At 35.6% G+C, this 26,776-nt stretch overlaps 1 protein-coding gene across 1 annotated transcript in view; it reads left to right on the top strand.

Moving 5' to 3' along the window:
* ADAMTS6 (ADAM metallopeptidase with thrombospondin type 1 motif 6) overlaps window positions 1-26,776 on the top strand; it is a 335,185-nt gene that overhangs the window by 280,338 nt on the left and 28,071 nt on the right. Inside the window, exons 21-22 of the mRNA XM_003265987.2 lie at window positions 7,760-7,889; window positions 16,686-16,890. Coding sequence (XP_003266035.1) covers window positions 7,760-7,889; window positions 16,686-16,890 — 335 coding nt within the window. The remainder of the gene's footprint in view (window positions 1-7,759; window positions 7,890-16,685; window positions 16,891-26,776) is intronic.

The raw sequence follows: 26,776 nt of genomic DNA, 5'->3' as shown, positions 1-26,776 counted from the left end.
AGATAGTTTCTGTGTGGGATTGTACAATGTACTATTATTTTTTGAAATCATGAAGGTCCTTTTACGTTTGAGTCCTGTATATATCAAACTTAGATATAAAACCTATCACTGAGATTTTTAAAATAATACAAATCCCCTATTAAAAAAATGACTTGAGTTTAGAAAGAACAAAGGTTTGCATTCAGCTTTGTTCATCATTATTCCCTAGTTTTCACTTTGGTCTTTGAAAAATAATATATTTATCAGACTAGACAATGGTCTGTCGCAGCATTAACTATGACATCCCCCTATTCACTGTCTCCCACAGTTCCCTCCTCTCAGGTCATTTTCAATGTTGTGAAGGAAGAGTGTCCTTTAACCTGGGATTAGCTGTACCCAGCATCATAACAGGGCACCTGTGAACATCACAGCCCCCAAGATCCTAGGCTCTGTAATCATTAACCTTACTGGGTTAGTTCTTGTATAACTTGACTCTTGAGATTGCAGAGTAACTCTTCTATACAAACTCATGTTCGTGGTTGGTTCACACTTCTGGAAGCTAATATGTGTGTTCATTTATTTATCTATAATAATTTTCATTTATCTTTTTTTCCTTAAGCATATGGCTTCTCCTATATAACTACTTTTACAAAAATTCTTTGAATTATCCTGTATATTTTCAATATAACTTAAGCTTAAAGTCTTACATATGAAGGGTTATTTGATAATCTTGACATGTTTTGCTGTTTACTTCTGCATGTTGTGGGTTGCATTTTCTCTAATGTGAAGATTTATAACTGAAGGCAAGAAATCTCTGCTAAGCCAAAATATTCTCCTAGTACTGTTCCATCATTTCATCAGTCCTCTTTCATCATTTCTATTGCTTTAGTGATTATATTCTTCCCTAACACGAGGAGGGTTTGGATACATATTCAGTCATTGAAAAACTTGGGTGAATCTGAAACCAAAGTTTGAGTGCATTCCTATTGTATTAACGATCTATATATCACAGGTCATGTTTCACTTCACAAAAATTCTTTCCAAAATAGTATTTTTAACAGTCATAACATTATTCATCTTTACATGTTTGAATGCATAAAATACTTTTGGAAAAAATAAAGCCTTTTAAAAATAAAGCCTTTTATTATGGTAAGCATGATCATCCTGATTTTGTGGGAACTTATGATATTACTATTTCCATTTTTAATTGAAAAAAATGAAGATTTTTAGTTTAAAAGCTATACAGTTTGTATATGATTATATCCTTATTTTAACTCAAATTTGAAATATTTCAAGATTTGGCTCCTAGAAAGGGATTTTATATATGTTTAAAAGAAAAGCCTGTCTATTGATGATAAATACATCACACTGTGTGGAAGAAGCTCAAGGCCTTTGTACTCTCAACAATATTCCTCTAAAATTTAAATAAAATACCAAAAACAAGCTCTTACTTAAGGTCATGGAGATTACTTTCTAGTATAATATAACTAATCCTTTTTTTTTTCTAGAGACAGGTCTTGCTATGTTGCCTAGGCTGGAGTGCAATTGCACAGTAATAGTTCACTGCAGCCTAGAACTCCTGGCCTTAAGTGATCCTCCTGCCTCAGCCTCCCGAGTTGCTGAGATTACAGGCGTGAGCATGTACACCCATGCTGGGTATACCAGCATGATTTAATTCTTTATATTAGGAAACTGGCCTTTCACAATTTCCTATTTCTAGTTAGTATTCTGCCTCTTGACATGTGTAACCCCTTTGACATGGACCTCACACTGGTACAAACTTAGGCACTGAAACAAGACTGCAAAACCAAATGAAAAGAAACATGCCTGTTTTCTAGACTTACTCTGTAGAATACAGAGGAAAAGCAGACACATAAGGGAGAGAGAATTGGTGGAAAAAAATGTTGAACAATTGAAATGTGGAGGAAGAGAAGAGAAGGCAACTTTTATAGAATTTTGGATCTGGAAGAAGCATTCTAAACTATCTCTATGTATTTGATTATCTCATTTTACAAAGAAGAATGAAAACTTGCCTTAGGTCATTTACCTAAACCACTTAGAAGTTAAAAAGAGGTAACTAAACCTGGCAGAATTTGGGATGAGAAAAAACAAAGGAACAAGATAAAGTGAAAGGTAATGATATCATTTGGCTATGAAAAGAGTTTGGCTATGAAATTTGGCTATGAAAAGAGTTCTTCAGATCAGTGAGGATCAGGAAAAGAGAAATCAGACAGTAATAAGATAAAGTGGGGAAACTATAAACTAAAAATATTAGACCTGAAAATGCACTATTTATTTAGATATCTTCCATCATGTACTATAATTATAATGGTACTTGCCCTATTCCACTCCACCCCCATTTTAATGTAATCTCACTGAGGTCAAGACTGTCTTACTCAGTAACTTTCTCCCTTATAGTACTAAAAAAGTATACATTAGACATAGTAGGAACTAAATTAGTTAAAAAGTTAGATACTTTATATGGAAAAGATTACTCTTAATAGCTAAGGAGTAATAGGAATTCTCTCCAGGGATAAGCTCAGTATGTGTATGTTCCACCCTACCTTACCATTACTAAACACAATTGTTCTAGAAGAATACAATATTTTTAGAGCTACATTTTGCTTTTGATCATCCTGTGTTTACTTAGGACATCCAGTTTTGCTTAGGACAGAAGGAAATACACTGAAAAGGACAGAAGGAAAGACACTGAAAAGAGAAGGGAGGCCTTTGAAAGATAAAAACTAGCAGGAGGCTCTTCAGAAGAAGGAACCATATGAGTGGAGTTGATTGGTACCCTGGGTACCAGCTGTTAGATCCAAGGCAGATGGGCTTTGCTCTGCCCTGCAAATGCTTGTGTCTGGCCAACAATCACAAGGCACAACAGCCAGATTCCAGCAGTGAAAGGCAGAGTGGAGAGACATTTTTTTTCCTGGCACTTGGCACTCTTTGGATGCTATCTGCATTAAAGATTTAAATTAAATTAATATTGCTGGCCATATGCTCTGTATACTGTAGTTATATAGTGTTGTCTTGGTTGCTAGCTGCTATGGATGCTGTGGTTAAGCAAATTGTTGCCTTAGCCACCAGACACATTTTTAGTACAAGCTCTGACTTTTTAATGTTCCCCCCTTCTCTTCAGAAAACTGTTTCTTGGATAGATATGATGTGCTATGTCATTAGGTTAAATTGTTTAGATGTTGGTTAGCCTATCAATTCCAAGAATACATTTATATTTCTTTCTATTATTGACTCATTCACAGGTGGTTATAGAATGCCCATTTATCCATTACATGGTCTATCACTGAAATGATGGGACTGATGAGTAGAGTTGAGAAGACTTAGAAGGTCTTTCTCCTGCCCTTAACCATCCCCGACCCATCCTTCTTGGTTTAACACATATCACCCTTTCAAGTTAAATTCAAGTTGTAATTTCTGTACCTTGAGTGCCTTCTTTCTACTTTTAAGGTGGTAAATTGCCTTGAGAAAAGCAATATATTGCCAAATACTATGTTACAAATGAGTTTACAAAATTATTTAATTCTCTGAAAGAAGAGAAAGATAGGAACACATGAGAACATTGGGCAGCTGATAAGATTAGTAGAGGCACTGGAATGGAGGCAAGAAATGAAGAGGAGCGATGGTCTCTGAAGTCTTTGCTCAGACTGGGATTCACTTGAACCATCACCACCCCCTAGAGTAAGAACAGCAGATGGTTTCCATCCAGGACTCATTTGCCATTTGATGGGCTTCTTGCACCTTTTCCTTTGGTATGTACTGTATAAAAATGCCATTAAAGCCATTTCTTGATATGTAGCTAGAGCAGTGATTCAAGTGGAATATGCCTTCTTCTCATTGTATAAAAGAACCTTTGATGGGAAAATAGATCTTTAACTTTTAACTATAGGCAGAAAATTAAATATAGGATCTGACATTTAAACTTATGGACAAAAAGTGAGGGTTACATTTCCATGGTAAGGACCATCATATTTGAATCTTTAGTATCAAATAATAAAAAGATAAGCAAATTAAAAGTCTCTAAACAGAATATACCTTTTGTAGAGGGTTTAAAGTAAATATATATTGGCAATATCATCTTTTATAATTAACTTTTGTAGTATGAAGCCATTAGTTTTTTAAGCATGGAGGAAGGATTGCATTAAAAAAACATATACGTACAGTTTGCATGCCAGTAACTTTAGGTGTTTAAGAATAAAATATAATTAGTGCATTTTTATTAAATTCTGCAGAACATCTGCTTATCTCTAGGGGATCTGGACACTAAGCCACTAGAATTTTGTTTTTGATTAGGTACACACTGACTGGTCATGTGGACATTTTATGTTTTGGTTATAAACTATAAGTCTTTAGATTTGAAAGCATCGTGGTTTTGTGTAACTCGATGTAATTATTCCCAACCGGGTTTAAAATCAGCATCTTAGCAATGTTTTACAGACTACTTTAAAAGAAGTTATATACAAGAGGCTTGATCATATAAAAAGAATCTAAACTCAATCATTTCTCTTGTGGACTTAGTTTAGATTATTTCCAGTTGATCTGTATTTTCTACTTTCTAAAGTTAAAAGCTTCATTTTCCTTAATTCAAAAGTATGTGTTTAAAAATCCATTCATTTAGATGCATTGGTTTATAGAGTTATCCTGTTGCTACTGACTTAAAAATAAAAAAAAAATCTGTAAACCTGCCAGGTGTGGGAGTAATAGTTGGAAGGAGCTTTGTATGCTGTTGGAGAAAGATAGTACAGTGTTGTGGGAAGATTTGGAATAGATTACTGACATAGTCAACTCTTGAGTGTGAAATACCACACTGTCTAATATAACATTCTAGAAGAAAATTAATAAAAGACAAATGTAAGGAAAAAAATGTGTCTTCATAAAATATAGAGCAATTTCAGCTGTCTATTCAAGGACTTTAATTTTTACTTCATAAAAAATAGCATTCTGAAATCATGAAGCTAAAATGAACCCCCAAGTACTCTTGATTCCCAGTTTTTAAGAAGTATAGTAGGAAGGCATGATCAAAATTAAGTCAATTCATAATTCTTAGCACTTAGCCCAATATCTCCTAAGAGATACTGTGTTTATATCTCATAAACACAATGCTTTGGTTTAGTAACTATCTCTGTTGAATGAATGAATGAGTAAATGAATGAATGACCTGCCAACTGCATTTAGCTTGACAGTTTTATTTTGGGTATATATGTAATTTTTAAATTAATTACTGGATCCCACTAAAGAGCAAAATAGCCCTGAAAGTAAAGGGGTCTGAAACAAAATATTGGACTATGGGTCAGTTTTATTTCTTCCTTGTGGTTTTGTGTAATTTTCCAAATTTTTGATAACAAATATTATGTACCAAATTTTTTTCAAGATACATACATTGTTAGAATTTATCTTAAAATGAAATATAAATCACAGCTTTACTAACTCATATCTCATCTATGATTCAAATTGCAGAGGCCCTGCTTTTGCAATAAAGGCTACTTTTGAAAACAAATGTAATTATAGCCAAACAACATTTCTAGGGTTAAGTTAGAGAAAGAAGAATTTTATCTTGACTTAATTCAGTTCCTACAAGTCAAGATAAAATTCTCCTTTCTTTAACTTAACCCTAGGAAGCTGAGTTAATGTTTCTGCCACTGAAACAAAACCAGATCAGTTGTATTTTGTAGTGTTGAGAATGTTTATTCTTTCCTGAGAAATAGCCAAGATATGTTAGTGAATGCCAATGTTCTTGTTTCAAGTATAGTGATCTTTGAATGACTTAAAAAAAAATAATCACACTAACCGATAAAAAAAATCCCCTGCTCTCCCCGATAGAGGCAAAATATTTAACCAGGGTGGATGGATAATCTGAGCCACTATTGCAGTTGGTAGTTGACTCCTATGACTAATGGTAGAGGTATCTGTCTAGGTGGACCACATGGACCTAGTTATCTGCCCACTGGAATGACACAATGGGGAGATATCCGATGAATATCATGGAACATCTGTGAATGGATCATAACTATGCCTGGTGTGAATCATTCTTCCCTCAAAAATTCTAAAGTTTAATAGTTAAAAAATTCCAAACTGTTGTCGTCACATAAACTTCGTTGTTTGGCTTATTTTAGGGGTTGGGAGGGAAGGAATACAATACATACTCTAGGACATTTTGCCAGTAAGTTGTTTGACTATGTTTAAGACCGCTAAGTTTAGGAAAACATAAAAAATGGTTGCAGAAGGTGATCAGCAAGAACCCTGGGTCACTGCAAGCAACAAAAAAGACTTTCTTTAACTGCTCACCACTGTCATGAAGGCTACATGATTTAAGTGTCATGAGCTTGGTGGATTTAATAGTTTGCCCTGTCAGTCTTTAAATTTAAAGGGCTTAGTTAAAGGTGTGCGTAACATGATAACAGAGGCACTCCCACCTGCAGAATTTCTATGATTTAGGGGAACTTGGGGGAAGCATTTGGTGTCTAGCCCTTTAGGTGACAGTTTCTTTCACTGAATGATCCTGTTTCACATATATTTCCCTAACAAGTGATCACACTGTTTTTTTAGGGCATTATTACTTAAAACAACTGGGAAAAAAAAAAAGAAGAAAAACAACTGAAGGATTCTGTGGGATTAGCTAGGTGTGAAGCTGTGGTTTCCTGGATACTGCTAATGCTGCTTTTACAACTCCTTCTGGGTAATTTAGCCTACCTGTTTATAGAGATGGGGTGGGTGAGTGGGGGAATAGCTTAGTGTGTGCTTTTATTTCTATTGCCAGGAGTAACCTGTTACCGCTATATAATCTGAAACATTTAGCATTGTCTTGTAGTTTGACTTGTTTCTCTTTGATATCTTGATATACTTATCTGCTTCTTTTGATTCCTTGACACTAAAGAGAAAATGAGTATACATAAAATCTGCTCACCAGGAACATTTACAAATACGAGTGTGTGTTTGTGTGTGTCTTTGTATTTTGTGAAATGTGAGCAAGTTATGGTGAATATCTTTGCCAATGATTAATTGACATATATTTAATATTTTATAAACTGTATGGGAATGTTTTTAGCTGTGGTAAACAGATCACGTAGACTAATTTTTTAAAATGAGATCAGTTAATATTTGAATGAACTATGTATGTATTTATTTGACAATGGTGTAATCAACAGGGATCAACTCTGTTGGAATAAACAGACTAGTTGGTTACAGTCCAAAAGAGGCCCACTGCAATCTCTAATTTCTAAACAATGAATGGGCTTTTAGAGAGATAAATATATAAATGGAAGAAAAAATGAAATGTGTGGATGTGATGTATTCCTAACAAAAACTAAATAGATGGGATTTGTTCTACAAAATATCAAAAAGTAAATTTGTCCCTATTGTTCTATTTTTAAATAAATATACAATCATTGTTTTGCATTGAAATGCATATTCGTACATTTTATTGATAATATTATTTTGGGAAATTGTAATCTGTTGTTTTGTTTATTTGTTAAGGGAAGCACGAAGAAAAATTTACAAATGTGAATAAAATTGTTTAAGATTACCAATAGTTTCTTTTCTGGACTTGAAATAGTTATATTTCTAAATATGAGAAAAATAACTTTGCCTAAAATTTCAGTATAATGACCAGGTCTTCTCTCCATTTTAGAGAAGCAGTCCAATGTGGAGCAGATAAGACGGCAGTGATCCAGTGAGGTCAATTCCCCACAGAGGAAAGCTATGCATACCTAACTTAATGGAAGGTAAACTTCTCTTCAATTAATGATGTCCTCCTTTTCTCAAGGTGTCCAAAGACAGGAGGTGGTCTGTAAAAGGTTGGATGACAACTCCATTGTCCAGAACAATTACTGTGACCCTGACAGTAAGCCACCTGAAAATCAAAGAGCCTGCAACACTGAGCCCTGCCCACCTGAGTAAGTAAGGGAAAGAAATGAGAATTATTTTCTCCAGGTGCAAAGAGAAAAACCTTATGTATTCATGTTTCGAAATATATTTATATGATGAGAATAAATTAGGCTGAAAAAAGGTAGAAAACATCCTGAGAGGAAGGAATTTTGGTGTCTCTTTTACTGAGCAAAGATTCCTATTTATCCATAGATTTCAGTCATTAACTTCTTTAAAGCAGGAACTTCAATGAATTTTGTTCTGACACAATGCTGGAAATGATCATATTTCATCAGTTCTAAAGCACACATCTTTTCACATTTTAACATCTCTGAAATTAGGATTCAACTTGCAGCTAATGGTGTCTTACCATAATAATTAACACTTTTCCCCTCTCTTAATGGCACATAAAAAAAGTCTTAGATGTAATAAAATGTGATTTATTTACACTCCTGTCTTTTCTACATATTTGTCCTGAAGACTTAAAGACCTTTTTTTGTTGTTGAGACAGAGTCTCGCTCTGTCGCCCAGGCTGGAGTGCAGTGGCGCGATCTCGGCTCACTGCAAGCTCTGCCTCCAGGGTTCATGCCATTCTCCTGCCTCAGCCTCCCAAGTACCTGGGACTACAGGCGCCTGCCACCACACCCGGCTAAAATTTTTGTATTTTTAGTAGAGACGGGGTTTCACCGCGTTAGCCAGGATGGTCTCCGTCACCTGACCTCGTGATCCGCCAGCTTCAGCCTCCCAAAGTGCTGGGATTACAGGCATGAGCCACCGCACCCAGCCAAGACCTAAAGACTTTTAAAATGGTTTAGAAATACTCTGGAATAGAATATCAGGGCTTTAATTTGCTGACCCAGTTTAAAGTTCTGTTGTTGTAAGGCATCCTATCTTCTGAGTGTTGGGTACAGGCATAGAGGTATACTTCAGTCTCTTTCTGTTGATTAATGCAGCAATTACAACTCACTGTAAAGGGATTAAGAAGGAGAGAGCCCATTCATTTTAATGATGGTTTTAAATGAGACCTGCTCTCAATGAGCCACACATTATAATCTGTAAGAACAGAAAGGTTTCTTGATTGAGGAAAAGGTTCAAGATGATTATGTGATGTTGAGTTGATCACGACAAAAGTAATCTTTGTAGAGATTTTGCCTGATTGAAAACTGCAAGAGAAGACATGTGTGAATGGTATTTCATTCTTGTTTGAGAAATTGGATGAACTGTTATCTGCCTGGTTAGTTAATCATCTCATCCCAACATGAAACTGATAAGGCAAAAGAGAATAAGCAAATGAATTTGTATGTTCCAAACTCTCTACAACTGGAGAGAAAAACTTTATAATGAAGCTTTTCTAAAAATGACTAGAGTGGAGCCACAAAAACATGGAACTTAAAATACATAAGTAATCCATGTCCCAAATAACGTTTAAACCAAGGTGCATTTCTTGTTCAAGGTGCATTTGTTGTTCCAAAGCAATAATGCCTTATGAACTTCCATTATCTAAAGTCAGTGTCTGCCTTAACATCTGAATCTTAAAGGTGATACTCACTACTAGTCCTTTGAAGAGGTGTAGGGTATTGGCAACCAAATAAGAAGCACAAGGAATCTAGAGTGATAGTTTTTGTTCTAAGACTTTTGTAATTTTACATTGAGTTCTTTTCAAAATGTTATCACCATATAACTAATCTCTTAAAATCCAGACATGGGAAAGTATCGAAATGTGACCTATCATATGTGTTACAAAGACAAGTTATTAAATTTTTTTCACATTCCTCTTTTCTGCCAAGTATTTTTATAAATTTATCTCAAGAAAAACTGAGAAACTGTAAAGCAATGGGATACTCAAAATCCATGGGCCAATTTTGTCCCTTTTTATGTTCCAGTAACTTCAGCATATTTTCATGTCATTGTGAGTCTCAGTCTATTATGTTAATTCTCTGACATTCAGGATCTTAAGTAGTATATTTGGCATTTCATCAGCCTTTGAAGGCATCTGAGTGAGCCTGGTCACACCCTATTCCATTTTGGCCTAAGCTTTTTCATTTGTTTAAGCTTAAAAGCTTAAATGTCCAATGTCCTTAGAGATTTCAGTTGTTGGTCGTTTCATCCCATAAGTTGTGTGTTTGAGTATTACATTGGAGGTTTGTTTTTGTTTTTTAACAGTTTAAGGATAATTGACATATTGATGTACATTATTAAAATTAAGCTTTCTGTCTCCTTATGTAGTTCTGAAATGAAGTTAGTTATTTAAGTTTGGAGATGGGGAATGGAATTCAAAAGAAAAGATACAGAGAATATGGGAAAAATAGAAAGTTCAGTCTGATGGCTTTTTTTTTAAAGACCTAAATGTAGATATTTAAAATATTACTCATTATTAGCCTACTTCTCTTAGTTGCTTTTTAGTTTCTTCTTTAGACTTTTGAATTCAGACTATGGAAAAGGAAATTTTAATTCTTCAAAATGTTTATTGTATATGCTTGACTTGCGATGGGATTACATCCTGATAAACCTATACAAAGTTGAAAACATTGTAAGTTGAAATGCATTTACTTCACCTAACCTACTGAACATCATAGCATAGCCCAGTGCACCGTAAATGTGCTCAGAACACTACCATTGGGCAAAATCATCTGGCAACACAGTACACTGTAGGGTATTGGTCATTTACCCTCGTGATAGCGTAGCTGACTGGGAGCTGAAGATTGCTGCTGCTGCCCAACATCTAGAGAGACTATTGTACCTCATATTGCTAGGGTAGGAAAAGGTTAAAATTCAAAAATTCAAGTAGTTTCTACTAAATGTGTATTGCTTTCATATCATTGTAAAGTGGAAAAACTGTTAGGTTAAACCATCAAACATCAGGGACCATCTGAGATTCCCAGTTGACATTGGTATTATAGAGATAGAAATCATAGAAAGGCTACTGAATTCAGTAAAACTTTACAAGTGTGAAGAAAGCAGATAGGTTTTTTTTAGATGATCATGTGACAGGCAGATAAGCAAAAAGAAAACAAAAAAACCTATAAACCACTGTTAATACTTTGATGTATATATTTCCAGTATTTTTTCTATGTATACAGAGGTGTGTGTATATAAAAAATTTGTATTATTCTATTTATGACACTTTATAGTCAGTTCTCGACATTTTGTACATTTGAAGTCTTTGACAACATTTAGTAGATATGTGACTGTTTATTTAAATTGGTATTCCACTCTTAAACAATTTTGGCTGTATTTTTTATTTTGATCCCCTGCAATAACGCAGCGTTAACCACTTTTGCTTCTGAAACTGTTCTTTATAATTATATATGCTAAATAAAGAAGAAAATAATTTATAGTTCAAATAGAAGCACATGTTAGTCTTTGAGATCACACTGTCCAATTACTTTCCAGAAAGATTGTGTGAATCTATATTCCCATTAACAGTCTATGAGAATGCCATTTCCTGGAAGTGAACAACAGTGGGCATTATTATTTTAAAAATAATCTTTCATTATTTTATAGGGGAAAAGCCCTGATATCTAATTGCTGTTTTACTTTGCATATATGGGACTGCTGATGGGACTGAACATTTTAAAATTATGTTTAGTGGCTGTTTGTACTACTTCTCTTTTGTCTTTTATCATCATGGCCTTTCCTATTGAACTACTTATCAATACTTCTATTGAAGTATTTATTATTTTGTTATTGATTTGCATGAACTCTTAATGTATTTAGGATATGAACTCTTTTATCTGTGTTCTAAATATTTTTACCTAGTTTGTCATCTATTTTCCATGTTATTTATGGTGTTTTGATCTATTTTCACTTATAAAATTTAGAAAATCTTATTTAAGAAAGCTGTCAAACCTTTATTTCTTCATTGGTATACTGTTTAGAAAGGTCTTCCCCACTCTTTCAAAGTTTCTTTTTTTATTTTTAATGTAAACATTGATCTATCTGAAATGTTTTGCCTGATTTGAGGAAGGGATCTATACTTATTTTCAATTACGATTGTTTTCCCTATAGCATTAGTTTAAAATTCTAAATCATATTTTTTATCAGAAAGTATTTTTTCAAATAATGAAATATTTCAAATGTCTTTAGTTATATTGAGAGAATTTATAAGTACAGTGTACAAAAAGGGAGAACAGTAAGATTTGTCCTTATAGAGAAAATGATGGAGGACTAGGAAAAATGGACAAAACAGGCATTGCTAGACAAATAATATTATGTTTATTTGGAAGACTTTGAAGGCCCAGAGGAGGCCTTGCTGGGGAAAGTTACCATGTTCATAGCAGCAACCCTTTTTATAAGAAAGAGTATAGTAGTCAAGGTAGTAAAGTGACTATGAATTAAAGTAGTGGGATCCATGACATAGCCTTAAATAACTGGAAAAACAAGGAAAGGAATTAATATTAAGGGATATGATTGGTAAGAAGCTAATCCCCAACCATAAGAAAAAAAAATAAGTTGGGATCCAAAGAGAAAGGCTGAGTTCAGTTTTTGCCATGCCGTGTTTTAATAGCAAGAGTATTTCTGCATATGACCTCATGTGAAGAATCCTTGAGTGATAAATATTATTCCTGTATGATACTGTGGTTTTTAAAATTGTGAAAAACAGAGAGGTGAAAACAAGAGAACTATTCATTTTAATAATATTGTGATCAAGAATTTAAAAACATTTATTAATCAACTGCAAGTTGGAAGACACTGTACTTTGGGAGAAATGGTTCCCTTTCCTGAGGGTAATCTAAATGGGCAAATATATACAAAAATAACTACAGTACAAGACAAAATCTGTTAAGTACAATAAAAGAGTTATAAGCAAAAGTGCTGAAGGAAACAGGGTGAGAAGAGATTGATTTTTATCCAGTGGCTAGGTTTTATTTAATTGGTATATTTTAAGGTATAATGTTTAATAACCAGTATTTTGAGTCATTGGACCTCACCCATGGGCAACTGTCATCTCTTATTTTAAGTTTAGAAAAAGATTCATCAGAGTCATCTATAAATCTCCAAAATTTAAGACCTAGGAAGAATCATAGAAATTATTTAGGTCAACTCTCATCATTTCACAGACTGAGGTATGCTAATATCCAGTGATGTCTTTTCCATTACATCAGACATCACCAGCTTTGTAAGGTACAAATCAAATGTCTGGTGGCACTTTGATACATCTAATTTTGCTTGCTTCATTGACACATTCTCAGTTGCTACAACTTCAGAGATGTTTATTATGTTGATTTTTAAAAATTTAGAAAAACCTTGACTGTATAATGTTTAGGGCATAGAGTGTTCTGCTTAATATTAATTTCACTTTCCAATTAGCTGAGAAATGAAAAAAAATTCTTTTTATTTTTTTAACTACTTTTTGTTTTGAAATTTTTTTAAAGTTAAATTTAAAACGTAGGAAAGTTTTTTATCTTTGTAAGTAGACAATAGGTTATATAACTGAATTTCTCGTTGAGTAAAGATATTATTGTCAAATTCGGAAGATTTTTACAATTTTGCTATGTTGTGTTTGTAAAAAGGGTTGATGATTAGACCCCGACTCTGGGACAAAGCCTAGGAAATCTCTCTCTTAATCCAAATATTTAACATCAGTTTATTTTCATATGCTCTGCCATTTTCCTTTAAATTAAAAAGCAAAAATAATATTCTGGTTTTATGATGATTATTTCTTCAAAAATATTCTGGTTTACCAAGGTTGGGGCAAATTTTTTATACTGTCTCTCTTATTCCCTTCTCCAAATTATACTATTTTTTGTAATAATAAGAGATTGGGACTGTAGGTCAGATTACACAGGCTGCAGCAAGCCACTCTTATTTCAGACACTCGAACATGAATCCCACTAATTGTTAACGTCTAATGGCTATGAAGGACTTGTGAAGATAAAGACAATTTGTGTATTGGGAAAAGCTCAGAAAGAAATAGCCCCAGAATTGTTCCAACTATAACGATTCAGCAATTTATATTCCCAGAGAGAATTTCTGTATTCATGTTTTTACCGCCAAGTCTAGAGGAGGGAAAGAAGACAGAGAAAGAAAAGAATGCCATCAGAGGGTCAAATATGTGGAGAAGGAAGACAAGGGAAAGCAGTATGTCTTAAACTAGGTGGGAGAGTGGAGAAACTGAGACAAGCAGATGCAGTGGTAGAATTGCAAAACTATTTAAATAACTAGGGTGTGATTTCATCCTTCAGAGAGACATGGGAAGGGATGATATGATGAGCAATAAAGATGCAACAGGGACTGAGTGTAAAGCCTGAAATCAGTGTTAAAGTCAGAAAGGAAATTGGGAGGGTGATTAATACTTTTAATTTCATATATTCCAAGTTAAAGGCTAGAGTGATACATCTAGGTTAAGTTTCTGAGGAGAGATGGAATGGTTGAGGGGACAAAGCATAAAAAGACAGAGGTGTCCCTGACCCTTTGCAACACTTCTGAATCATTGTGGTTACTTGGGGCACCTGTGTTTAATTTGAAGGCCTCCATCCCTCTTACATTATGAGAACTAATGAGATCATGGCTGGAGGTGGTGTGACTGAACTTTTTGTGACTGTAATACACATTTCTGTTTTATCCCCTAATCTTGGTGATGAAATCACTGTTGCAAAGTTGAATCAGAGTTTCACTATGGCTGGCATGCAAGTTATTATTTTCAGTACACATTTTCCTCCTTACCAAAAATGGTACTAACAACTGGGGATCATGTTCATCTGTGGAAAACAGAAAGGAAAGAATATGAAAATTACTTTAAATCTCCCTTGGAAAATGACTTATAAAAAATGTTTGTGTCAGATTTTTAAAATTCAAAATTAAATCATCATTCTTTAAATGAATTTTAGGCTGAAATTTTGTAGATGTTGATAAAATATAATTTAAATTTGAAAAACTGGCTAACTATATTTCTAAATGCTGGTTTTCTTTATAAGTAAAGACAATACAAATAATAATGAGCAAAGGCCAGTGTTGCTTAATTGGCTTAATGCAGGCTCAAATTTAGGATACTAGTACTCTGACTTCACTAAAGTATTATCTTCCGTATACAAAACTGGCACAATGGAGCTATGCTCACAGAAATAGTGAGAAATTTGCTCTTAAGCTTTCCATATTCTTCTCTCTTGGGAGTCTCCCACCTAAAAGCATGAGCATGTCCATTGAGAATAACTGCATGATTTATAATTATGGATTGAAGAAAATGTCTTGTGATCCCATGCTTGTAACCTATATTTTACTATTCAGCAATGTTAAAATGAATTTCGATTGAAATAGCAATCAATGGGGAATCTAGTCCTGATTCCATCATTGCTCTTTTCATGATTTTGGAGAACTGTTTTCGTAACACTGGGTCTTACTTTCTTCTATAAAACAAAGCACAATGCCTTGAACATAGTAGACATGCAGCAAATATTTAATAAATGAAATACAATATGTCAGTCAAGACCCTTGTTACAGATAACAAAACTTCAACTTGAGCTGGCTTCAGCACATAAGATTTACGTAACACAGCTGAGGGAAGTGTAAGGGGGAACCTTGCTTGAGAAATGGCTGGAATCAAGGACTCACACACTATCCAGACTTTCTAGCTCCTCTGCATTCTTTGAAATCAGCTAATTCCACTTGACAGGGAACCCAGCCACTGCAGCTCTGGACTCATCTTCTTATGCACCTTTGTGACCAGAAAGGAAAGGGTCCCTTTTGCTCTAGTTGAGATATAAAAATTCTAAACCAGAATTCTCATTGATCTGGTTTAGATCATGAGTTACATCCCTTAGACTGATTAATGTGTCCAGAAGAGTGAATCCTGCAGAAGTGTTGCAAAAAAAACCAAAACAAACCACAAACCCCCTGAAATTATGTATGTGAAAGTTTATGACTTTAGGGTAAAGGTGTAGTATACCTACAAATGTGAGACATGTTATTTTTTTCTAAGATATTTGCATTTCTTTCCACATTAGCTGTGTAGAAGCTGTTTTTAGGAGCCAAAAGGTTGAAACGAGATCTGCCTGTTTTCATAGAGCTAGCTCAGAGCTCTGCTCTTGCCGAAGGTGTTTTAAGACTCCTATGTCCTCAGGATGGATACCTGGCCTTCTCTGTCCTTGTAAGGACATTCAAGTCCTATCTTCATAGAGGTTTATTTCTAGAAATTGAAAAACAAATCCCCAGCTTCCTTAGAGTGGTTTTAGCATAAAATTTTTAATTATGGGAGAACCTGCCTCAATGTGATAATAAAAATACCTACTATTTCTTGTTTGTTATATGACAGACACTATTTTAGAAGCATTCAGTGGTGTGCTGGAGCCAGCTAGTATTGGTTCATAGGACCCTATTATTAGCATATCTTCTCCTGTTCACCTTTAGTATATCAAGCTGGTAGCTTGAAATTGGCCATAGTGAGGTTTTTACACTACAAAAATTGGCAAATGCCACAAATCAGAACTCCCCCACCCCCCCGCCATGGGGAGCCAGTGGTTAAACATTTATTAGCACACCACTGGGAGCTTTATATATATATGACCTTATTTAACCCTTGTGACAATTTTATGAGATTGATCATTTTTATCCTCATTTTAGAATGTAATTAAAAAGGAGAAAAATAAAAGAGGTTTAAAGACACAGTGCACTTGTTTGAACCTGGGTTCTGCCCACACACTACACTTTAGAAAGCAAATGACAGTAAAGATCTTTTCCTTAGCAGCTCTTTCATTTGCCATTTGTCTTATCAACCAACATTGAAATGTCAGTTCGTAGTCCATCAGTGAAAGTGCCTTCACTTAGCTAAAAATCTCTGGATGCACTGAGGAAATGCTTTTCTGTGTTTCTTCCATGTCTTGCTGCAGGTGGTTCATTGGGGACTGGTTGGAGTGCAGCAAGACTTGTGATGGTGGGATGCGCACAAGGGCAGTGCTCTGCATCAGGAAGATCGGACCTTCTGAGGAGGAGACGCTGGACTACAGTGGTTGTTTAACACACCGGCCTGTCGAAAAAGAGCCCTGCAACAACCAGTCATGTCCACCACAGTGGGTGGCTTTGGACTGGTCTGAGGTAAGGAAATCTGAGGCTATATGTATATGTTTTGAAATGTCCTATCTATCTATCCTAAAGCAGTTAATATTAAGGACACCTGAGCATCTTAGAACTCAACAAGTAAGAGCTGTGTAATAGTGACCATGTTATATTTTATTGCTGCTTGTCAGGAAATAAGGGTATTTTTTGGGTGGGTAAGGGAAATCAGCAAGAAACTTGTCATCAATTTGATTAAAAATAAGTCTAAAGTAAATTTGAAATAACATTATAGTGGGTACTCTTATAAGTGGTTTTTCTCCTTCTTACTATTGAGCACATCACAAGTTTAGAATTTGTGATACGTGATTAAAAATTGAAGTTCAAAAGGAAAGTCAAGAACCTTTCTTACCCCAAAAGTTATTGAAGACCTCGAATGACCTTTTCTAGGATCTCATTTGGAAAGCAAAATTTTTAAAATATCTTTCTTCAAGTAGTGTAGCAGCCTAATTACATAACTCTTAGGTATGAATTGTTGTCAATTCATTATCACTTGTGACATATCCATATCTATATATTTTATGTCTTCTATTTCAACTGTGGAAGAAACATGGAGCTGAAGGTTATAACACAGGAAAACATCAAATTTGAATTGATCATTCCCTTCACTTACATGAGGAAGACCTGACCAAGATAATGTTTTCTTGGCATAGATGTGTACAAAATAGCCTAATAAAATCCAGAGCCACTCAGAAAAATTACCTTATGAAAAATTAGGTAAGAGATAGTTAATTTTTGACTCCTCAGTATCCATGAGACACATACATACGCATACTATATCATTTTCCACATCTCCCAAAGAAGAGCTGAAGCCTTCTGTAGTGTATGTTAAGTGTTAAGAATGAGTACCTTGCTATATAACCAGAGATATTTCTTTCAATTTAGCAAAACAGGATGCATCTCAGACTCTATTCTAATATATCCTGCCAGAAACATTGTGGTACTTGCTTTGGGTATTTCCTGTAGACCTCATACATTTGTCAAAATACAAACAAAAATATTAAACATTGTTCTTTAGGAACCTTTGGATGCAACTATTCCCCTGTGAATCTTACTGCTTGAGTGGCCTTATTTTGCTGGAGCACAGGGCTGAAAGAAGCACTGTGTTTAAGATGGTACATGGAAGTGGAGATTCTGACCAGTTGTGGTTATCCATGGAATCTTTGGCAGGAATTGGGAGTGTTCTTCCAAGTTTCCTGGCCATAGTCCAGCTTCAGTAATTACATGCTGCCTACCTAAGTTAGATTTTTTAGTTATATATTTCAATCATATGTAGAGATATCCTTGGTATTATTCTGTCAGTGGTTATGGAAAACAGTATGGACTCTTCTGTTCCCTAATGGGATGCATTAACTCCTAAATTGATTTGAAAGATAAAATCCATTGATAAAGAATGGACATTCTGCAGAGTTGTACACATGTTAGTGCCCAGGACCCTTATAGAAATCCATAAATATTCATTGGTATGAGAAATTTGTTATGGGAAAATCATAATAGGAGACCTGATGATTGGCTGCCACAGTTTGAGGGCTTCAGGTCAAGTCAGTCAGTTTGAGTGATTACTAAACATACTGGGATAGGCACCATGGGTGATATGAAAGAATCCTGTAAGCTTGGGCAAATGAAAAATACCCATGAAACAACTAGAGAATAATACATATAAGGCAGTGTGTAATAAAACAGTGGATTGTGAGGTATAAATACATAATTAATATGGAAATTCAGAGCTGAGAAGGGCAGAATAGCCTGGAGTAGGATCAGAAGGCTTTTTAGTTGATGGGATTTAAGCTGAATATGGAGGGATATAGAGTTGGGAGTAGGGAAGAGAATAGGGAAGCTAGAGAAAGGATGCCTGAAAAGAGAAACGACTGAACAGAAACACAATGAGTGGATGATGAAAGCAGTGTGAGAGAAAAGGGTTTGTTTTTAAGAATAAATGAAAGACTGATAGTGATAGGTACTAGGAAGGTTTGAATACAGAACTCTATACTATATCACCCTTCATAAGCAGAAGGAATGCCTTCTGAGAAATTTCTAGAAGAAATTGCTGCCAACCACTAAAATATCAAAACTTCATGTAAGCCTCATTTCACACTGATCTTCTGACCTACACTATTCTGTATCATTGTATGTTTTTAAGTAAAACAACCAAATATAATCACCTTGAGAGATAGCTTGTGTATATTAACTGATATGCTTCCATTCCAAATGCTATTTTAAAGTTTCCTTCAGAATTCAACTTCACATAGGTTGATCTTACCCCTCCATTAGAATTTTGATTCTTATCTATCCAGTCTTTGAAGTGACTCACTCAAATGGCTCTAAGAGGCTCTAAGGCATTTTTGGAGGCTGCCTGAAGATGTACATCTAAGCTGAGGACACTTTTAATCACATTTCTGCAATACTCTTTAACATGGCTGAGTCAAAGCTTAGGGGCAAGAAACGGTGCTGAGGGGCTGGAGTACACATGTGGGGACTACTACCTCAGGTAAAGCATTGTCCAAGGGAGCTGCTGTTGTCTTTCCACAGACAGGAAACAATTCTGGGGTAAGCACAGGTCGAAAACTGCTGCTGTTACTGTCTCGAAATTTCAAGTTGAGCACCATCTTTACCACTGTCATCATCCTTTGTTCAAGAGGAAAGATGGTTTTTGCCCCATACTGTTTCTCCTGTTTATTTCCCCAAGGGGGGTATATGGGGTGTCTTTACTCTCACACTTCCATTCCCTTAGTTTACCAGGCAGCCCACCTCTTTCCTTCCCTAGATGGGTTAACAATAAGTAAGAATAAATAACGTTAAATTAAATAGATGTCTGAGTAGCTATTGCGAACAAAATGAGAACAAGGAGCCTGTTCTTCCCAAAGGAATGGAACACCTCCCACTAACGAAAAGAGAAGGTCCCAGCAGAAGAGCAGGCGGTATTCAGTCTCTTTCAGTTAACCTTTGGCAAATATTTCACACAATTTTTTTGACACACCCATGAAAACCTCCCCTTTCTGCCCCCTCCCCACTTCCAACTCTCAGCTGTCTGAGCTCTGCTAATCACAAGGGTGAGGTTCAACTGGTGAAAACATATTGCAGCAAGAGGAATTTGCCCTTTGACCCTTTCCTTTTCTCTGCCAGCTACTCTAGTATAAAATTTCCATTGTTGTAAAGCCAGCGTCAGTGAAACCCACCCAGTACTTATGGCAAAAGGAAAAAAAAAAAAAAAGTTAAATTACCTTGGCGGAAAATGGCTCATCAGCAGCCTTTTCTGGAACTAATGAAGCCACAGCTTTCGCATGTCCTATAATCTGTACTTGGGATCACCCAGGCTATTTGAACTTTAAATAGTTTTCTGTTTTTGCCCTCACTTGGCAAGTAGCTCTTGAAAGCATTGCTGCATACTGTGGATGGGGTCCAGCAGCCCTAACCCATCCTTTTGATGTATCAAAATGGTTTATTTGACTCCTATAGAATAATGCCCATTGAAAAAGATACATTTCTTACACTTACTCTTGGACAAGTGGGTAACTGGCATCTTACTCAACTGACTTTATAGTACTTATGTTTAGATAGCATTACTTAAGGAAGTTGGGGAAAATCTACCTACAAGGGACTGTGTTTTGTTTGATAAGACAATTGTGTCAGCACCTTGCATACTCCTAGGTTCTACTCTGGTCCTTTGACTAAGTAATTTAAACTCATCTCTCCAGGGAGAACTCAGTGTACCCCGAAATGTTGATGTTTCTGTCTTTTACAAGTGAGGGCCAAATTGTTTTCCCTGGTTGGTTTCAAATACTTTTTCTGCAAAATATATTTTTGCTTCTTTTTAATCATGGAACATTAAGCTGAAGCATAAATGCATCTCTCATAAAAGTCACCTCCTATGTCACTGAGATGAAAACAAAAAACAGAAGGTCTGGTCGGATTTTAAATGATCATGAGATTATAATTATGTGAATAAAGAGGAAAAAATAGGCATTTACCCACGGTAAGGAGAAATAATGAGAAATAATTTTACTAAAGAAGAGACTGACCACTAGTCTTCTAAATTCTATAATGTCTTCTACCCTGCTATCTAAAGGTTTATTATGAGAAAGAATGAGATGAATTTTGATGTTTATAACTATTCTTTGATCTAAAAAAGTTATTATTGAACTAAATATCCCAATTTCTAATTATTACTAATAGATTTTAATGCACACTCAAAAGTTAAGCAAAAACACTCTTTTTTTTTTCTTTTTTATTTTTTATTATACTTTAGGGTTTTAGGGTACATGTGCACAATGTGCAGGTTTGTTACATATGTATCCATGTGCCATGTTGATTTCCTGCACCCATTAACTCGTCATTTAGCATTAGGTGTATCTCCTAATGCTGTCCCTCCCCCCTCCCCCCACCCCACAACAGTCCCCGGAGTGTGATGATCCCCTTCCTGTGTCCATGAGTTCTCATTGTTCAATTCCCACCTATGAGTGAGAACATGCGGTGTTTGGTTTTTTGTCCTTGCGATAGCTTACTGAGAATGATGTTTTCCAGTTTCATCCATGTCCCTACAAAGGACACGAACTCATCATTTTTTATGGCTGCATAGTATTCCATGGTGTATATGTGCCACATTTTCTTAATCCAGTCTATCGTTGTTGGACATTTGGGTTGGTTCCAACTCTTTGCTATTGTGAATAGTGCCGCAATAAACATACGTGTGCATGTGTCTTTATAGCAGCATGATTTATAGTCCTTTGGGTATATACCCAGTAATGGGATGGCTGGGTCAAATGGTATTTCTAGTTCGAGATCCCTGAGGAATTGCCACACTGACTTCCACAATGGTTGAACTAATTTACAGTCCCACCAACAGTGTAAAAGTGTTCCTATTTCTCCACATCCTCTCCAGCACCTGTTGTTTCCTGCTTTTTTAATGATGGCCATTCTAACTGGTGTGAGATGGTATCTCACTGTGGTTTTGATTTGCATTTCTCTGATGGCCAGTGATGATGAGCATTTCTTCATGTGTTTTTTGGCTGCATAAATGTCTTCTTTTGAGAAGTGTCTGTTCATGTCCTCTGCCCACTTTTTGATGGGGTTGTTTGTTTTTTTCTTGTAAATGTGTTTGAGTTCATTGTAGATTCTGGATATTAGCTCTTTGTCAGATGAGTAGGTTGCAAAAATTTTCTCCCATTCTGTAGGTTGCCTGTTCACTCTGATGATAGTTTCTTTTGCTGTGCAGAAGCTCTTTAGTTTAATGAGATCCCATTTGTCGATTTTGGCTTTTGTTGCCATTGCTTTTGGTGTTTTAGACATGAAGTCATTGCCCATGCCTATGTCCTGAATGGTATTGCCTAGGTTTTCTTGTAGGATTTTAATGGTTTTAGGTCTAACATATAAGTCTTTAATCCATCTTGAATTAATTTTTGTATAAGGTGTAAGGAAGGGATCCAGTTTCAGCTTTCTACATATGGCTAGCCAGTTTTCCCAGCACCATTTATTAAATAGGGAATCCTTTCCCCATTTCTTGTTTTTGTCAGGTTTGTCAAAGATCAGATAGTTGTAGCTATGCGGCATCGTTTCTGAGGGCTCTGTTCTGTTCCATTGATCTATGTCTCTGTTGTGGTACCAGTACCATGCTGTTTTGGTTACTGTAGCCTTGTAGTATAGTTTAAAGTCAGGTAGCGTGATGCCTCCAGCTTTGTTCTTTTGGCTTAGGATTGACTTGGCGATGCGGGCTCTTTTTTGGTTCCATATGAACTTTAAAGTAGTTTTTTCCAATTCTGTGAAGAAAGTCATTGGTAGCTTGATGGGGATGGCATTGAATCTATAAATTACCTTGGGCAGTATGGCCATTTTCACGATATTGATTCTTCCAACCCATGAGCATGGAATGTTCTTCCATTTGTTTGTATCCTCTTTTATTTCATTGAGCAGTGGTTTGTAGTTCACCTTGAAGAGGTCCTTCACATCCCTTGTAAGTTGGATTCCTAGGTATTTTATTCTCTTTGAAGCAATTGTGAATGGGAGTTCACTCATGATTTGGCTGTCTGTTTGTCTGTGATTGGTGTACAAGAATGCTTGTGATTTTTGTACATTAATTTTGTATCCTGAGACTTTGCTGAAGTTGCTAATCAACTTAAGGAGATTTTGGGCTGAGACAATGGGGTTTTCTAGATATACAATCATGTCATCTGCAAACAGGGACAATTTGACTTCCTCTTTTCCTAATTGAATACCTTTTATTTCCTTCTCCTGCCTGATTGCCCTGGCCAGAACTTCCAGCACTATGTTGAACAGGAGCGGTGAGAGAGGGCATCCCTGTCTTGTGCCAGTTTTCAGAGGGAATGCTTCCAGTTTTTGCCCATTCAGTATGATATTGGCTGTGGGTTTGTCATAGATAGCTCTTATTATTTTGAGATACGTCCCATCAATACCTAATTTATTGAGAGTTTTTAGCATGAAGGGTTGTTGAATTTTGTCAAAGGCCTTTTCTGCATCTATTGAGATAATCATGTGGTTTTTGTCTTTGGTTCTGTTTATATGCTGGATTACATTTATTGATTTGCGTATGTTGAACCAGCCTTGCATCCCAGGGATGAAGCCCACTTGATCATGGTGGATAAGCTTTTGGATGTGCTGCTGGATTCGGTTTGCCAGTATTTTATTGAGGATTTTTGCATCAATGTTCATCAAGGATATTGGTCTGAAATTCTCTTTTTTGGTTAAGTCTCTGCCAGGTTTTGGTATCAGGACGATGCTGGCTTCGTAAAATGTGTTAGGGAGGATTCCCTCTTTTTCCATCGATTGGAATAGTTTCAGAAGGAATGGTACCAGTTCCTCCTTGTACCTCTGGTAGAATTCAGCTGTGAATCCATCAGGTCCTGGACTCTTTTTGGTTGGTAAGCTATTGATTATTGCCACAATTTCAGAACCTGTTATTGGTCTATTCAGAGATTCAACTTCTTCCTGGTTTAGTCTTGGGAGGGTGTATTTGTCGAGGAATTTATCCATTTCTTCTAGATTTTCTAGTTTATTTGCATAGAGGTGGCAAAAACACTCTTTGCATGGGTATAGGCCAATGATTATCTCTGGAGAATGCGCTGAAGCATTCATAATTAAATTAATGTCTATACATTACATAGCATACATGTCTATACATACATAACCGTGGCTCATCTTGCTTTTCTAGAGATTTTTATTTTTTTATTTTATTTTATTTTTAATTTTTATTTTTATGTTTTACATAGCTAAATAAAACAGAGGACTTCAGATGGACAAACACATTGATAGTAGTCCCCCCTTATCCACAGGGGACATATTCCAAGACCCCCAGTCAATATCTGAAACTGCAGATAATACTGAACCTTATATATACTATGTATTTTTTTCCTATCTATACAAACCTATAACAAATTTTAATTTATAAATTAGGCACGGTAAGAGATTAACAATAATAATAATAAAATTAAAATATTATAACAGCATACTGTAATAAGAGTTCTGTGAATGTAACGTCTCTTTCAAAATATCTTTCTATACTGTACTCATCTATTTTCAGACTTCAGTTGATTGTTGGCAATTGAAACTGGAAAATGAAACTGTGGATAAGGAAGGGATTCTGTATTTATCAGTAGGGTAAAGAGGGAAAAATGAAATTTAGGCTCAAGAAAGCAGAAGGAATAAGTAAATATAAAAACAAACTGAGGACTTCTCTGCTTGAACATCTCTGACATAAGGTCAAAAGGACTTGCTAGAGTTCTACTTAAATGAACCAGGTTTAAGTGGCATTCCTGCGCCTTTACTATTTTTACAAGCAATTTTTAAACATTTAATTTTATAATCACCTGTAAGAAGTATAATATTTGCTGAGAACAGAGTTGAGACTGGCTGTAGACATGTAATATTTGTGGCTGGATCTGCAGGGTTCAGGCCTGGTGTATTCACTGAGTAACAAATGTGATAGCAATGTAGTTTTCAGTCATTCACTGTCTTGAAAATCTGGTTGATTTTCAGTCATTTTCTTGAAAATATGGTTGAAAATGTCTGTACCTCTGTTACTGTAAGATAAAATATCCTTGGCTAAAATAGTGAATTTTGAGGTGTAATTTTTCTAAAATGATTTCTTGCCTAAGTAAATGTCATTATGTGTTTAGCTTTACACATAACTGCACATTGTTCTACAGAGGGTTAGTCTTTGTGGATGTATCTTTCAGAGCTTTATTTTTAGTAGGAAACTGCCATCAGGATTTGTTTGTACCTCTTAGCATTTCAGTTTCCTCACCTGTAAAATGGATGTGTAACAGTACTCACTTCATGGAGTTTCTATGAGGATTAGGTAGATTATTACGTGCCAAGGATTTAGAACACTACTTGACACAATAAATATTAGTGCTGCTTTGTCTTCTTATCCTTCTTTTTTTTTTTTTTTTTTTTTGAGACGGAGTCTCGCTCTGTCACCCAGGCTGGAGTGTAGTGGCACAGTCTCAGCTCACTGCAGCCTCTGCCTCTTGGGTTCCAGCAATTCTCTTCCTCCTGAATAGCTAGGAGTACAGGCACGTGCCACCACACGTGGCTAATTTTTTTTGTCCTTTTAGTAGAGACACGGTTTCACTATGTTGGCCAGGCTGTGGTCTCAAACTCCTGACCTCATGATCCGCCCACCTCGGCCTCCCAAAGTGCTGGGATTCACAGGCATGAGCCACCGTGCCCAGGCTTATCCTTCTTATTATCAATCATATCTGGTTTGGTTTTGGTTTGGGTTTCCTGGGGACTTCTCAGATGGAGATGAATGAATTGTCTGTCTTTGCGTTCTTTGTCTCCCCTAATTGTAAGCACGACCTGGCATATGATTTTAGGAAAGGCAGCTAGATACTACTACATTCTTAAAATAATAACAGAAGCTTCTTGCCACTGGAAAAAGTTATTAGAATAAACAAGAGATATATGTCCCAGACTTTAATATGCATACACATGATTTTAAAATGTGAAGGAGGCAGGGGAGTGGCACAAGTGCATTTTTCAATGTATGCTTCCGTTAGAAAACTAATCATAGCCTCAAAATACAAAAACTGAGTTCCCTATACATCCTATATGTTTTTGCCTAGCATGTGGATGAAGTGGCCTTGTATCCTCTTGTACTTCACCTCAACTCATTCTTATAATAATTCATATTTACTATGTATTGTCACGAGTTTGTTTCTGCCAATACTAACAGCAGCCTGTGAATACAATAATAACAGAGAAATGGATAATGAGTAGGCCCTAAAGTATGGGTCACAAGGCCTAGGATTTAGTTCCAGCTTTACCATTTGCTGTTTATCCTTAATGAAGTCTCTTAAGCTTTCCTCATCTATAATAATTCTTAAAAATTGGTTTAATAATATTTAATATTTGAAAATATTTTCTGAACCGTTCATCTTTAATGAAATGTAAAGTAGTATAGTAGTGTTTTTGTTACCAATGATAATATTAAGCTTTAAGAGAGTGGCAGAAATCCTCTCAAGTCTTCGGTTTGAATAGTGGAGGAGACTTGGCATGAAGTGAAGAGGATTAAAACAAGTGGAACAAGTTCAAGAGATAGATAGAAATGGACTTGACACAAGTGAGGCAAGCTCAAAGACTTGGATTAGGGCTTTATTCATTCTACAGAAATTATTGCATGCCTTGGTTTCTTGAAATATAAGTGATTGTTGTATTAAATTAGACAATACATACAAAGTACATAGTACAGTGCCTGACATCCAGAAAACACTTAGTAAGAATTAGTATTAGAATGGCTCCACCATTTAATAAATGTGTGACTTTTTACCAGTCACTCTAAGTTTGTTTTCTCATTTTAAAAACAGAATAATAATTCCCACCTCATAGGAGAGTTGTAAGGACTACATAAATTATA

This window comes from Nomascus leucogenys, chromosome 18 (genome assembly GCF_006542625.1).
Source record: "Nomascus leucogenys isolate Asia chromosome 18, Asia_NLE_v1, whole genome shotgun sequence".
In the NCBI taxonomy this organism is placed as follows: domain Eukaryota; kingdom Metazoa; phylum Chordata; class Mammalia; order Primates; family Hylobatidae; genus Nomascus; species Nomascus leucogenys.
This window is presented reverse-complemented; position numbering and strand designations above follow the sequence as displayed.